We start from the raw sequence: 16223 nt of genomic DNA, 5'->3' as shown, positions 1-16223 counted from the left end.
GATTATGACATTGGACGGGTAAAAATGTCTTGTAACCCGACCAACCCGCCCAATGCTCACCCCTAGCAAAGTGTGCTTTATGATCGAAGCCACTACCAAAAAAAAACAGAGAGAGAAAACACAACAGACTAAACTTGGAAGTTTTATTAACCAACAATTCTGGACCAAAATCATTGTCAGAGAAGGATCCCTTCTAGTTATGAATCAAATACTATTTTGAAACATCAAGAGAGATATTGGAAATCCCTTTAACACAATCCAAACCCAAACACAAATAGAGATATTGACACCTAGAATAAACAACCAAACAAAAATCTATTATGCAGCATGTCTGTTTTAGTAGCCAGGATAGCTTTTCCCAAAGAATAACTGCTGTCTTTGTAGACAGAATTGTACAGTAATGGACAAATACACAATTGATCAAGGTCTTGGGCTTCAAGGGTAGACAAAAGTTAATTATTTTATCTCCAAAACGATTTGTAACCACTAACCAATAGACTACATATGCTATAAATATAGAGAGTGAATGTATCAGAGAGTAACAATTCCACTACAATGAAGTTTCATATAAAATCATACCAGTATGAGCAATCGATTATTAGCACGCAAATAGCCTTTAATTGCATCATTATTAGGAAAATCAGGTGTTGCATCTCAAATTCGTATTTCCGCCTCAACAACAGTATCATTTAGTTCACTGAACAAAAATAAAATTTCATTATAGTCCATCTATAACTTCACAAATACAAGTATGGGATCTTTCTAAAACTAATAACTAATATATTAAATATCTCCTTGTCATGTACCTCAGCACTCTGTCTTTCATTCTCAGAGTTTCTTAGCAACAATATTCAGAGATATTTTTTATATCCAAAGAAACAGATAGCTAATATGATGTAAAAGATGACTTTTAAGATAGCTTTTTCAAACCCCAAAGGAAGTAGGGAAAGAGAGGGTGGCAGGTAAGTTTACAATAAGGAAATCAAGAGAAAAAAGGTATGCGCAGAAATAAATTAAGTAAGAAAATTGGAATGCATCATTGTGGAGTAAAAATAATCTGAGAGTAGATTAAAAAGAACAAAAAATTGTACCTGTGACAGCATATAGAGCACATAAAGCATGGAAATCAAGAGAGTGATCCTGTAAAGAAAGAAAGATAGGATCAGAAAGAGTACACAATCGTTACTCCTTAGGAACTAGAAAGTTACATCTAACATGTGAGAAATAATCATAGCAAAATTGGAGTGTATAAATATCATATGAATGAAAATACATATAGCTTATTAGCTTTTATGTTTAGACATTTAGTAGACGCACTGGCATGAGAAACTGAGGTCCAATTCAAGAAAAAAACAAAGATGGGGCACAATGATGTGACCTACTCATCAAGATACCACATAGATGGGTCACTAATGTGATCTATACCACGCTTAACACTCTCAAGGTCCTATTTTAATCGTACCAGGTAAGCCTATACCATTTGAAATATAGAACCATTGTGTCTAAAAGAATGATTGCTTAATCTAACAATGATAAGATACGGTTCAATATACACAACTGTCAACAACACTTAAAACATTTGTCCAAATAACAAATAGCCCAAAAAGAATATAGTGAGATATAAATTGTCCATTCATATAGTAATTACTGACTAAGATGGCCATAAACGAACCAAGTGATGTATTGGAACAACTGTCAATGTTCCAAATCTGTCGTTAATTCGTCCAACAATTTCATGGACCTGGCTTGTGAGTTTTTGATCTGTGAAAATGCAATATGAAACAGTGTATTAATTGAATTTTAGCAACAAAGCAAACAAAACGCACTTAGAATTGAAGTGTACTTCCTCAAACAAGGTAAGTTGTTTAACTCTGAAAAAAGAAATCTTAACCATTGTTGACTGAGTAAATTATTTTAAAACAATGACAGTAAAAAGATGGAGAGACAAAATAGAAAACTATTCTGCATCAACCCCAAGCTACAATCAGAAGTAACCTAGAACTCAAAACATAAAGCTTATAGCTCAAATTTAGACATAGAAACACATTAAACTACTAAAGGATCTAGCACAAGGAATTCAACTTAAATTTAGACATTCCAATGAGTTTTTCTCTCCTTACTAAAGAAGAAGAATTCCTAAAATGCAACAGATGCTAGTCCTTCTGCCAGGGCTTGAATTAATCAAGGAAACATAAAGAATAAAACTATTTGCAAATCAGGCAAAGACAAGAAGAAGCAATGCAAATTTAGACAAAAGTATACACTCTGGAACATCTGTTCTAGTTGGAACAGCAATTTGCAACAAAATCTGTATAACACAACTGCTTAAATTAAATTGCAATCATGCATAGTTACCGGCTGTATCATGGAACTCTGATGAACACCAAACACAAAAGTGAGCCCCAGTTGATTAAAAAAAAACAAATCTTTTGTCTAAATCATTATCTTGATTACTCAATCAACTCATTAATCATGGAACCCAATAGTGATCTAAGACCTCTTTCTGTTTTTAAGGCCCTTGAGTGGGGACATTGGGAAAATATATGGCCACCAAACTATGCCAGCAACTAAAACCTTGTTACTAATGTACAAACACTTCTGTTACCCCCAAAACACAGGTAAAAATCGCATCTTTTTCAGGGAAAATCAAAGCAAAATGTAATAGCTTTAGCTTATAAAAAAAGCTAAAGTAACAGAGTTTTCTGGACATTACAAGTAGGAATCCCCTTGCAAAGAGCCCAAGACCCACAACAGAAACCAGTGGCACGATTATAATAGGACTAAATAAGCCATTTATTCTTTTCATAATGTAAAAATTTTATTGTCTTATTCTTTGTGGCATTTCTAATTCATGTTGATTGCAACTCATATATAAAACCAGAAAACGAAATTGAATTGAACTTACTTTCTGCTGCTTCTGCAATTCCTCTCACAAACTCAGAGTTTACGACACTAATGTACGTTTCCTGGCCTAGATACCATGAGTTTAGATTGTTTGTTCGAAGGTTCCACATGCCACTATTTTCTAGAGAAATCAAAATTGCTGTCCAAGCTCTGGGAAAGACCTGTAACCAGTTGAAAAATCATTCTGTTAATAAGACATGATTCACTTCTAACAAAATATGGCTCTTGATTAAGGGAATTCTGGTGCAACGACTCAAGAAAATATGAGCTAAATATTAAGCTAACTAAATGCAATGCTACAGAGCACACACCACCAAAAAAAAATAAAGAAACAAAACAACAATAGAAAAATCAATCAGCAATAGCAACATCAAATGTCAAAATAAAGTTATATATTGTAATGTACTAAGATAAATACACTTGAATAATAAAAAAATAGAAAAAAAGTATTAAGCATGCTTACGTGTCCAAGAATAAATCTGCTAAAGCACTACGCTTGATATGTTCACCCTTCATGGCAACATTTGTGAAAATAATCTGATCTGGTTGTACACCTCTTTGAACAGCATCTGGAACACCAATAGTTTATCAGTTACTAATTTATCTTTCCTTTGTAAGATAAATACCCATTACTACATTATGAAATATAAATAACAAAGAATAATTAAAATATTATGCATGTAAATAATTTATCTTGAGAAATGGTAAAATGGCAATACAATTGCAGAGTCTCGACTCGCCAGCAGCATGAAATCTGAGAAGCCAAAGTGCACTATTTGGTACTCGCTTAAGGATGTTGCACCTGCATTTATCGACGCATGGATCAATATAGTTATTGCTGTGATTCAATCAATTCAAAGTTATGCAAATATAAACACTCGACTAACCATGTATTGAAAATATCATGATCCATCTTGTATAGCTGGTTAAAACAAGCAAATATAAATTTGCCCTCAGATAACCCATAGCTAGATCTCTTGGGTTGGCAGTTCAGGTCTAACACATCACAATTTTTCTGCAAGAGAAGCATGAAGTAGTGTTGTCACAGGAAAAGAAAAACTACTTTGACTAGTACTAGATAGGAGCAGCAATAATGTGAAACAGAATTTCAAAGCTATGAACTAAGAATGAAATTACAGTTAGGTAAAGGAAATACCTTCATATCATCCAAGGCCTCAAATGATTTTGCATTGGCATGATGACACTACTAGAACCATAAAATGCTCTCCACTTGCAAATGTAAAAGCCAATTAAAATCATCCCACAAGTTACAGTGCGCAGGAGAGATGTCACTTTCAGAAAATGAAACATCTTCTACTGGTCCTTGAGAAACTGGAGTTTTAATGAGGTTTTCATGGCTAATTCTTGGAGGATCTGATTTTGTTACAGTGTGCTTTATGGATGTCTTCCAAGCAACATGTTCACGATTGAGCTTAATGACCAAAAACAGAGAAACACAACTCAGAAGTTCATATTGTGGTGTGCAAAGAGGAGAGATTAAACACTAATTTTGGGAATCGATGGTGAGACAGATGATATAGCATAGAGAGTACCAGTTGTTTTTCAAGAATGACCTCTCTCTTGTGTCCAACACTGCAGTCAGTAAAGAAAAAATAATAATCAGTGGAAATAGATCAATCACAACAATCGGGGAATAGAAAACGCATAATATAAAGGTGAATATAGCAAGGTCAATCTCTATTAAATATATCTTCGATTGTATATTTAGGAAGGCACCACTAATCAGTAAATAACTAACTTCATGAGCTCTAACAACAATTCAATCTACAACTTCTCATTCGGTTTTGGGCACAGGAAACCAATTATTATGAAAATAAAGAACCAAAGATTTATTGCATCTAGAGATGAATCTATAACCACCAAGGAATGTGTAAGCTCATTAAAACGCTAGTAAATTAGAAAATAGGTTCAGAAGCTGAAAAGAACTTGACCTGATACCACCACCACCAACTGGTCCATTGGTATATAATGCTATAACATCTCTAGTAAATTGGTATGCATGTTCTTTCAGCTCAAATAATCCATCCATACACAACCTTACATCAATACTAGCGGCTGAAGATGAAGCGTCATCACCAATGCTAGTTGCTTTTAGACTATCGACGCCAATTATATAAGAAAATACAGAACTGTTGATGCCAGGCAATATTTCTTTCAACCATGATCTGACCTAATAAAACATCAATTATAGATTAATACAATGCAAACACTCAAAAATTCATTTTTTTTCCCTCATTTGAATAGTTTTATTATATAATAAATAAATAGCCGTGGCAAACTTAAAACTTATCCACCAGGAATTCTGCAGCCTTTGCACGTTTAACACATTCATATCCTCCATAAGATATCTCACCCCATCCTTTCCAACCACAGTCCTGAAAATTTTGACAACAACACATTAGTATAACCACAGACCAAGAAACAAAAAAGGGTTTTCAATACAGAGCAAAAATATGGTTAATGTTAACTGTTGACTGAAAGAAAGGAGAGGGGAAGATCACATGTCACAGGAGAAATATATACTTAAATAGTGAAGGCAAACACTATGATAAAAGGTTAACTCCTTCCTGATAGCATAATCTTAGGGAATATGACGCTGGCTAAGATGGTAAAAAAAAACAATAGCTTGAGCACTTAAAATGACTTAAATTTAAACAAGCACAGAGACATTCCAAACATGTAGGCCAATGATGCAATAAATGTAACCAATTACACTGGATATGGTATTAGTGCTAAATTAACCAAGAATCGATTGCATTGACTGACACCAACAGTCCTTATTTTATAAGAACACAGGCTATTAGTACCATCAAAGGATAACGATCTTGGAACTTATGAGCAGTCTTTGACCAAAGCAAGTGATAAAAGATCAGAGTGGCTCCCATATTTGCATAGACTATTGAAATAAAGGTATTTCAATGGTAGCAATAGAAAGATGAGCTCTCTTTACTGATTAAATATGCACCAGAGTTCCAAATAAAACTTTCAAGCACAAGCATGGTACACGGAGAGAATAAACCTCCATTTGCTGCTTATGTATTACATAATGAATTAGCTAGAAACATTAAAAGCATCACCTTTGGAATCAATTGCAGGAGTTTTTCAGGGACCAAACCAGCAGAGGATTTTGCTCTAACACAAAGAACCTTGCAACTTGACAAGGGAGAGAATGAAACATTCTGAAGACCAATAATCTGCATTTAAGGACAAATAGATAACCATCTCAGTCAATTATTGTTCTCCCATTTCATTCGGAATAGAATTATACGAACACAGACTTACCACATCAGGGGTGACATAGCTACTGGGGTCCCCAATTTCGTACAGAAGTTGTTGAGCACAAGTATTGAAATTTAAGACCCCACCACTATGTTCTGCCTTTGCTACGCATACTCTTCCATCATAACTTATTTCAGCATAAGGATGTGACAAATCAAGGATCTGAGACATAGACATGTCCCGATATTTGTCACCTAAAAGAAACAAATACATAGCACTATGACCATATATATTTATATAAGAAGAGTTGTTGTATAAAAAATAACAAAAAAGAAGAAGCTACACTTTTGCCTTCAAAGCCCCCTTTTTTAACGTTGATTAAACTAAATTTACAAGTCACCTGGATGCATGAAGTATCCCCCAGTAAGTTGACAACCACACTCCAGAAGATGGCCAGCCAGAGACCCCTGTGCTAGAAGTTCTAAATTGTCCCAGTTCCAACCCAGTTCATATATCTATTCATACAACAGAAGAATCCTTTAGAAATTATCCTATCTAAATCAAACCATGACACAATTAGTAAAGAAAAATTCTAGTTATGTTGCTCACAATCAAGAGATGTGATGAAACTTTTAGGTAAAATTACCCATTCAATGATCTCACTACCCAATATTACAACCTTTCCAATAACAGTTTTACACAGATGGATAAGAAAGGAAGAAACATTGCTGCTTTTTATATTTTTATAAAGAAAACCTTTTTTTTTACTTGGAAATATCTTAAGAGTAATTAATTTTGTATGAGAATAAACAAAATTCATACCATTGGCGCCAAAAATAAGGCAGCATCAGCAACACGAGAAGTTTTTACTACATTAGGTTGGTGCTTTTCCAAACATTCAACAATGGGAGCTGCTCCAAGATATGTGCTAATACCCTTCATCAATCATACTAGAAAGGTAAGGTCCAACATCTCAAAAGACCACATAAAGTTGACAATACTATAAATTGCTAATGGGTCACAATCTTAATTTACAGCAAATAGATATTTCATGACCAATTTGCAAAAGGGTTCCATAGACTGGTACAACTAACATTTTATAGTGAAAGAAACTGGCACAATTATATCAAACTTTAGAGATGCAAATATTATTTACCAATCAAAGTTATAATTAGAGGTAGTAGAACCTTACACCTTCCATGCTATGTGATTTCTCATGAGGTGATCTCGAACCTACATAGACAACAAAATGTAAATTTTGTTAAGATATATAGTACTTATTGTTATCCAATTAAAATAAAGACATAATTAAATCATAAAACATTCCTTGATTTAATTGAATGTTTTGTAGCACTTAGTGTTCATAAAGTCTTCAACGTATTATCTACAATTCACCAAGTACCTCCTAAAAGTAACTTGAAATACCTGCTTTGCCAACAGAAACCTCATAAGCAGCACCAACAGATACATTCAGTCCCAGGCTGCTGGCTATTTCTACAACTTTTTCCTATGCACCAAATGAATCCATTGCCCAGAAAAGGAAACAATAGTAAGAACATTTATCTATAAGACTAATTAAAAAAACCAAGTTTGCTTATTGCATAGAATTTCATTTTGTACTCTTACTTGCACCCATGTTTGTGATTACGCAAACTCCCCTTTCCATAGCTATAGGTAAAATCACATGCATCCAATCTGAAACTACACAATCATTGCAAGAAACCACCAGGAGACATCTAGGATTATCATACAAGTCAATAAGTGTTAATACAAATACAATACAACTGTGGAAACATAAAAGGTCCAAAAGAAAGGAGTTTACTAATAAACAGGTTCTCCTGAAGCAGTTCCTAATTTCTCTCACTTTCACAATTTATTGCTGTCAGTCATTAAGATTCATTAATTATTCCAAAATCTCAAAACTCCAAAATAATGACCAAATAATGGGTGTTCATAGAATTGCAAAGAGATATAAGCTTCAAATGACCATGTATAATAGAGGAAACCAGAGTAAACATTAAAAAAGACTGTAGTCTTCATTTAGATGTTTCCTATGAAATGTAACAATCAAGTTTCAAGAACAGATAAAACTTATACAAGAAAAACACATCATAACCGCTGAAAGCAACTGAGACTTACTCCTTCAATCGTAACCATCACCTCCTGACACCATAACCTGATACCGATTAGCAAGGGTGCGTTCTGCTAGGCATTTGAGTACACGATAATTAAGTTCTTTCACTCTTTGATAGTCGATCAAATAGATCTTGTCCTCTGGAAGGAAATTGTCGAATATCATAAAGATCTCCAAACCAGATGACGTAGGCACTGCCTTCACCTATGATATCTGAGTTTGTATAAGTCGTACAGGAAAAATTGCTCAGACATTTTGTAACGCCCTACTTCCTTAGAGCCGTTACTAAGTGAGTTTTAAGACAAAACAGTGTGCAGTGAACTCGCTAACCGAGGTTTTGAAACAAAAGTGTGACTAATTAAAGGTCAAGGCTGTAATCTTAGAAAAATGCGTTGTTTCAATAAAACTTCTAGTATTAAACATTTGGGATCCCAAAATAAGGTTTGAAAACTATTTACATCTTAAAATAAGTTTACAATTGATCAGTTATAAAAAATCATAGAATATTACAGCCATTTTCGAATAAACCCCCAACCAAAGCAGTCGGGCAGGCCAAACATGTACGCGTCGCTTCACGCTCTCCGTACTCATGGTTTGTTGACTCAGTCTTTGCCCTTACCTGCAACACGGAGCACCCGTGAGCCGAAGCCCAGCAAGAAAACTCATGCAGAACATAACATATGCAAATATACAGTTAATCATATCAGATAGTCCACAGATAAACAAGTCAACCATTAGACTAAGCAAACACGGCCATGCCGCCCAAGAAGCCTTACCGAAGCCTGGGGTATCGGTTCACACCGTAAGGATAACACATGTATCCACCGGGCCCTGCCCTGACTATAGCATCCCATGTGCTAAGTGTTACTTCCGGCCCCGCTGCCGCACCCGGCCTACGCCGCTCTCGGCCCTTGCCGTTCAGTTTATTATAATCACACATATAGTATAACACAACAACATTCAAACAAATATCAATTCATTTAAGTCTGCATCCTAACATGTCATGCAATATAGGGCCATGCCCGACAATCATCTCATCATGCAACATGCAATATAGGGCCGTGCCCCGCAATCACACTATGGGCCCATGCCCTATCCTACGGGTGTTATAGTTTTCTTACCTTTCCATTCAGTAGCTTAGATCACCTGACTCCTTGAGCACGATCCCACCCGAGCCTTAGAGCACACCTAGGCACAAACATAGGCCGAAGTCAACACCGAACCTCAATTCCGAATACCTAGCCTCGGGACCAATCCCGAGCCCCCGGGAAGTCCTAAATCCCCAAAACAAAGTGGCGGAATCAAGCCCCGAACCCTAGGTCAAAATCCCTCATCAAAACCCAAAAATTCACCTCTGTGAACAATGCAGCGCTACAGCGCTCTAAAGAGGGCGCTGTAGCGCTACAAGCAGAATGCCCCCCCCAAGAACAGGGGCTAGCGCTACAGCGCCCACTGACTAGCGCTGTAGCGCTAGTTGCAGCCCAGAAAACCCAAAATTGCTTTTCTGCGATTTCCTTCAACCAATTCAACCCCAAACTTGTCCAAACCTTTTCCAAGCCCAAAATCAAGCTTATAAACACCTCACACTCATCCCAAGCATCCCAAGAACCCAATCCCAAGCTCAAGCAACCCAAAACTCAAAATCTACCATGAACAACCCTAAACCAGAAATTCATGCAAACCACAAAGATAGAGTCTTAGAAATCATACCATTAATGAAATTTCGACCATGATTCAACCCTAGGCCTCCTTAGCTTGTTCATCATCAAAGTTTGTCCAGAAATTCCCTAAAATTCCCATCAACTCAGCTCAAAACACAGCTCAAACCATCAAAACCCTAAAACAGAAATCTCCAAGAACTTACCTCAAAAGTTGATGTGTTCTTGCCAAATCTTCAAGCCTAACCCAAGGTCCTTGATGCTCAGCCTACCATTGCTCTCCACTAAGCTTTGCTCCAAGAAAAATGGAGCAGAATGGTGCAAAAATGCACAAACCGACCCTTGTGAAAACCCCTCTGTTTTCCTTCTTTTCTTTCTTTCCTTTTTCTTTCTTTTCTTTCTTTCTCTCCACAGCCAACACTCTCTAAAAATCCCCCCTAAGTGTAAAGCCTCATAAATAAATCTCTAAAAGCCAAATGACCAAAATGCCCTTCCTATTAACTCTAAATCCTTTTGTCCAAATAGGGCCATTTTAGTCATTTTACCCAATTCCCGTTAATCCTCAAGTGTCTCTAATATTTTCCCGCTACCTTCCAACACCTGATAAACCACCAAATAAGTATCCCCCATCATCAAAATAAATCTCAATCTATTCACTGAATTCCTGTTCATACCCCCAGGCTCGCCCCGAGCCGGGTATAAATTCCCGTCATGACTTTCCGCTAGCCTGCTCACTGGGATCGCCTCGAGTCACAAATCACATATACACCCACATACCACTGTGGTCTCAACAATCATCACATATCAATATAGTTATGCCCAACATGGCCAAAATTACAATTATGCCCTTCTAACACGATCCGGGCCTACATGCATACTAATATACATAGTCATGCATCTCAGATAAACAAATAGTCATATAACATGCTTTAAATTATAACCATGCATTTAACTCATAAAATCACACATAAATCCTATCATGCCCTCCTGGCACGCTAATCAAGGCCCTTAAGCCTTATTAGCTATTTTGGGTCGTTACACATTTAGCCCTACATTCCTGTATATTCATACTCTTGTTCACCCATGTATGTTGAGCATCCAGCAATTTCCAACCAGAAAATTTCAAAAAGAAGTGGTAATTTGGTTAGTTTTTCATTCTTTTCCAGCAACCAAACAGTTGTTAAAACCAAAATACTCCGAGAAAGTAAAGAAAATAAGAAAGTACCTGCTGTTTCCGAGACTCTTCGTCTAGTGCCTTCTTTCGTTGTTCCTCATATTCTTCTTCTTCTTCTTCAATCTTCTTCCTTTTCATCTCCATGGCCTCGAGCCAGGCCTTCTCCCTCTCCTCGAACTCCTTCCTCTCCCTCTCGGACCTCTTCGTATCTTCCTTCTCGTCAAATCAACCACGCCATTCTCCGATTCACCATCGCCACTGCACGTTTGTTGAGCTCTATACTGAGAGTGATTTGGGCAAAGATAGAGGAGAGTGATTTGGGCAAGATAGAGGAGAGTGATTCGGGAAAGATAGAGGAGAACACGAGAGAGAAGTAGAAAAAAAATAAAGATATATTTTTAGTTTCCCTCTAAATAAATTCACTCACTCGCCAACACTATAACTCATTTTATATCCCATTCACGTGTTGCCCAATATAATACACTACCATAATACTTTTTTATTAGTATTATATTCATGTGTTATGGAAATGGGTATTTGGTGTAGTGCTACTAAAACCTACACAAATACAAAGATGAAAAAAGATGTTTCCATGCATGAACATGGCCAGAGCATGCTCAACGTGATGCATGAAGCAGAAGTTCATATGGTTGTCATTGATGAATGTATTCAAGTAAGCATCATTCTTGAATCACTCACTTGTGTTTTCTTTGTGTTCTCTACCAACTATATTATGAATAAGTTGGAATTCAACATGACCCAATTGTTGAATGAACTGTAAACATTTGAGTCTCTTAACAAAATTATAACTAAAGAGGAAGAGGCAAATGTCGCTGAAGAGAAACATTCATCCTCTGAGGATCAAACCAAGAATAGGAAGAAGAACAATGACAAGGACAAGAGTAAGGGAAATATGTCCAAGAAAGGAAAGAAGACACCAAAGGCCATGGAGAACAAGAATGACAATAACTCCAAAAAAAAGGAACCAAAAGGGAAGTGTTTCCACTGTGGAGTTGTAGGTCACTAGAAGAGAACTGTAACAAGTATCTCGCTGAGCTGAAAAAGGAAGGTAAATCTAATTTACTTGTACTTCAAACTTGTATAGTGGAAGATGACATGTCATCTTGGATCATTGATCCAGGAGCCACTGACCCTGTTTGTTCTTCTATACAGATAGTTGAGTCATCAAGGGTACTTGCTGATGGCGAGGTGACTATTCGAGAAGGAAGTGGAGCGCTCGTGTCAATGGGAGCATTAGGAACAATCTATTTATATTTTGGGAATAATTTTCTTATTTTGCATAATGTTTATTTTATTCCTGAATTTACTAGAATCTTGGTTTCTTTATCTAGGTTCCATGAGCAAATTGTTGATATTCCTTTTGATAATAATGTGATTGTTATTTTGAAGAATAGTTTCAAAATTTGAGAGTTGTTTAAAGTAGCTAAACCGAAAGGTAACAGAAGACAACAAGTTTCTAAAGAGGATGACACATATCAATGGCATAAAAGACTAGATCATATTAGTCTCGAAAGAATAAATAGATTAACAAAAGATGGAAAATTGAGGGAACTAACTATTGGAACTCTTCCGGTTTGCGAATCTTGTATAGAGGACAAAATGACTAAATACCATTTCTCAGCAAAAGGCAATAGAGCCAAAGAACTATTAGAGATTGTACACAACAATGTGTGTGGTCCAATTAATGTAGAAGCTAGAGGTGGTTATGAGTTTTTTGTCACTTTCATTGACTACTACTCAAGATATTGTCATACTTACCTAATGCTTAGGAAGTTAGAAACCTTTGGCAAGTTGAAAGACTTCAAAGCTGAAGCTGAGAAGTAGATAGGTAAATATCTAAAGATTTCATGGTTGAGCATGGTATTCTATCCCAACACACAACACCTAGAACGACACAAGAAAATGGTGTTTCAGATAGAAAAAACAAGACATGGTTAGGTCTATGCTAAGTTACTCATCTTTTTCTCTCACATTTTTGGGGTTATGCACTTCTAACGATGACTTACATTTTGAATGTAGTCCCATCTAAGACAATAAGCAAGACACTGGTAGAGTTGTGGAAAGGCAACAAACTTAGTTTGTGCCATTCTACATTTGGGGTTGTCCCGGTCATTTTCTTACACCTAAGTAAGGGAAACTTGACTCAAAAGGTCCAAAGTGTATAATTTCTTGGGCTATGCTCCAGAGACACGAGGTGGTTATTTTTATAGTCAAACAGACCAAAAGGTATTTGTCTCTATAAATGCAAACTTCCGTAAGCATGAATGTATGACTAACTATAAACCTTAGAGCAAAGTAGTTTTGGAGGAACTCACTATTGATTAAATTCCATCATCATCATCATCATTAAATAATAAAAATTGTAGTGGGAGGGTTGTGAGACAACCTGTTCGCTATGAACATGAAACACACATCCTTGTTTCTAACACAGACAATGATGACCCATTGACATTTAAAGAGGCAATGGAAGACTCTAAAAAGGAAAAATGGCAAGAAGCTATGAACCAAGCAATGGAATAGATGTATTCCAATTCTATCTGGGAACTTGTATACCCATACGAAGATGTCAGGCCCATTTGGTGCAAATGGATATTAAAAAAGAAAAGAACTGTTTATGCGAAAGTATAGACTTGCAAGGCAAGGCTTCTAGCCAAAGGCTATACATAGAAAGAGGGTGTCGATTATGAAGAGACTTTTTATCCTATAACCATGCAAAAATCCATACATATTCTTTTATCCATAGTAGCCACTTATCATTATGAGACATGGCAAATAAACGTCAAGAAAAATTTTCACTACTACAAAATTAGGTTTTAACTTCGGTTTTTTTACATAGAATTGTTGGGAAATACATAAAAAGCAAAGTTAAAGCTTTTAATAGAATTTTAACTTCTCCTTTTGGTTTAGCACTCATAGGAATTAACCTATTATTTCCTTTTTATTGAAGAATAGTACAACAGAGCTTTTAACTTCAATTTTTTTTTAAATACCGAAGTTAAAGGGTACCCTTTAACTTTGGTCTTTTCGTAATAACCGAAGTTAAAGGTACCCTAACTTCAGTCTTTTAGTAATAACCGAAGTTAAAGGGTACCATTTAACTTTGGTTTTTTTAAAAAGAGCAAAGGTAAAGGTCTTCAAAACCATTTTCCACCTACACGTCTCCTCATTCTGAAACGCAAAACAAACCCGAAAACCCTCATTACCATCGTGAGAGAGAAGAGGTTTTTACTTGTTTTCAATCATTTTTCTTGTTTTCTTCCAATTTCTTCCATCATTTTTTCTAAAAAAATCATATAGATTATAGAAAACTGGTTATATTTAGTTTTGAGAGGAAAACATTGTTAATTTTATAATGGGTATGGGCGGTGGTCGAAAACACCAATTATTTTGGGTTTTTGAATGGATTTTCAACATCCAAACATGTTTTTGAGCTTTGAAATAGGTATGGATCGTTAAATATTTTTTTGTATGATTTTTTATATTTTTTTTACTTATTATTTCGGATTTATTATAATTTTTATAATATATTGATAATGTATAAGTTTTTAAGGTTAATAATGTTAATTTGGAGTTGCATTTGACTATTTTAAAATGTATGATTCTTCAAAATATGTTTTTATGATAAATTTTTTATTTATCTTAATTTAATATTATTATTTATAATAATTATTTGGTGTATTAATCAAGTTAATATTTTGTTTGAAGAGTCATTAGTATAAATATGTTTTAATTTTTTGTTTGTATTAAATATTAAATATGTTTAGTACTAGTTATATATAAACTCAATAATTTTAATACTTTATTTTTGTTTAAACTTTTTAGGACGATTATTGTTTTGGCGGTATTTTGGTTTTGAATTTGCAGTTACTCACTTGAAGATTAATTTGAAGGTGAGTAAGTATTTTTATTTTATTTATAGAATTATAGTTAAACATATTGAATTTAGTGCAAATTAAGTTAGAAAATTAGTGAAGTAGGTTCTGGAAAATTGGTGTGTTACGGTGGTATAAGGATGGAATTATGTATGTTGATTGTTGTTTTTCTTTGTATTGAATTAATAGGTACTTATGAAATTAGGAAATGTTATTGTTTACCGAGTTTTTCGGAAACGAATACAAACAAAATAATAAAAAGATAAGAACTGTAGAAGTGCAGAAATATAAATAGACAAATAGGTTTTTTACGTGGTTCAGGCGTTAACGAGCCCTAGTCCACGAGTCGATGTTATTATACTTGTATAGAATTACAGTAAAATGGCTGGTGTACAAGAACCTCACAACTCACAATGTTTCTCTCGGGTTCTCTTGAGGAAGATGAAGCTAGAGAGATTTTGGCAGAGTTCTTGCTATGTAATTTGTTGGTCCTCCCTCCTATCGTAAAATGAGGAGGTCTTTATAGCTAGGGTTTTGGATTAGGGTTTTACTCTGCCCCCATGAGTCTTAATTACACCAGCCATAAATAGGGGATACAATTACCCTAGTAGCATGGCTACAAGGCTCTACGTAGGTATAATTACATGAAAATATGGGGAATGTCAAAAGGCAGCTGTCTTTTCCAGGCTGTCAGCGGAACAGTAGGCGAAAAGGCACTTTTAGGCGTGCTGGGATGTGTGCGGCCTCGACCTGTCAGGCGGGATCCTGTGTCAGGTGAGTATCATTCCAACTATGCCTCCTCCGTGACTCGACCGCTTGGTCTTCTTCTGTGCGAGGCACGGAACTGTATCCGCGAAGGTAACCTGAAGAGCTTCTTCTGGAAGGACCTTCCCCGAAGGATATCCCTTCTGGAGTCCGGGAGAATTGACGAGCTTCCGGGTCGCGGTTGCTTGAAAGAGTGTGCTAGACACTAAACGGGAGAGGCGAAGCCTTTCTGTCCATCCGCGAGCCCTGGTCACTCTTCGTGAAAGACTTTGATAATTATGCTTCCCCGAGGCTATCCATCTAAACGCTATCCGGAAATCTGGATAACATTTACCCCCCAAGGTTACGGAGCTTGAGAGGTCCGGGAGCTTGTACAGTCCTCCGGGTGTTCTGGTCTCTAGATTAGGCGAGGGGTCACCTCCTGTGTTCCTGGAAGGGTTCCTTTTTCCCGTCTG

General features: G+C 36.0%; 1 protein-coding gene and 2 long non-coding RNA genes across 3 annotated transcripts; all 3 read right to left on the bottom strand.

Moving 5' to 3' along the window:
• Positions 1-2861: 2861 nt before the first annotated feature.
• On the bottom strand, positions 2862-3853 carry LOC133780595 (uncharacterized). Its single transcript, XR_009869437.1, has 3 exons — positions 3792-3853; positions 3624-3706; positions 2862-3473 (listed from the first exon to the last, which is right to left on the bottom strand). It is a non-coding gene; the product is annotated as an uncharacterized LOC133780595 (long non-coding RNA).
• Positions 3854-4060: 207 nt separating this feature from the next.
• On the bottom strand, positions 4061-4834 carry LOC133780594 (uncharacterized). Its single transcript, XR_009869436.1, has 2 exons — positions 4458-4834; positions 4061-4336 (listed from the first exon to the last, which is right to left on the bottom strand). It is a non-coding gene; the product is annotated as an uncharacterized LOC133780594 (long non-coding RNA).
• Positions 4834-11254, bottom strand: LOC133779439 (uncharacterized). Its single transcript, XM_062219399.1, has 10 exons — positions 11162-11254; positions 7570-7651; positions 7337-7377; positions 6967-7080; positions 6545-6659; positions 6208-6398; positions 6003-6119; positions 5220-5300; positions 4957-5095; positions 4834-4856 (listed from the first exon to the last, which is right to left on the bottom strand). The coding sequence occupies exons 1-10, from the start codon at positions 11252-11254 to the stop codon at positions 4834-4836; spliced, it is 996 nt and encodes a 331-aa protein (XP_062075383.1).
• Positions 11255-16223: the final 4969 nt, after the last annotated feature.

Source organism: Humulus lupulus, chromosome 5 (genome assembly GCF_963169125.1).
Source record: "Humulus lupulus chromosome 5, drHumLupu1.1, whole genome shotgun sequence".
In the NCBI taxonomy this organism is placed as follows: Eukaryota; Viridiplantae; Streptophyta; class Magnoliopsida; order Rosales; family Cannabaceae; genus Humulus; species Humulus lupulus.
This window is presented reverse-complemented; position numbering and strand designations above follow the sequence as displayed.

What these genes read in the sequence shown, in the direction of transcription:
- LOC133779439 (XM_062219399.1), bottom strand. Translation starts at nt 11,254, where the DNA reads ATGGAGATGAAAAGGAAGAAGATTGAAGAAGAAGAAGAAGAATATGAG. An exon ending in GGTTTCTGTTGGCAAAGCAG is followed by an intron (nt 7,378 to 7,569) that starts GTATTTCAAGTT and finishes TTGTCTATGTAG; the next exon opens with GTTCGAGATCACCTCATGAG. An exon ending in AATCACATAGCATGGAAGGT is followed by an intron (nt 7,081 to 7,336) that starts GTAAGGTTCTAC and finishes TGATTGATGAAG; the next exon opens with GGTATTAGCACATATCTTGG.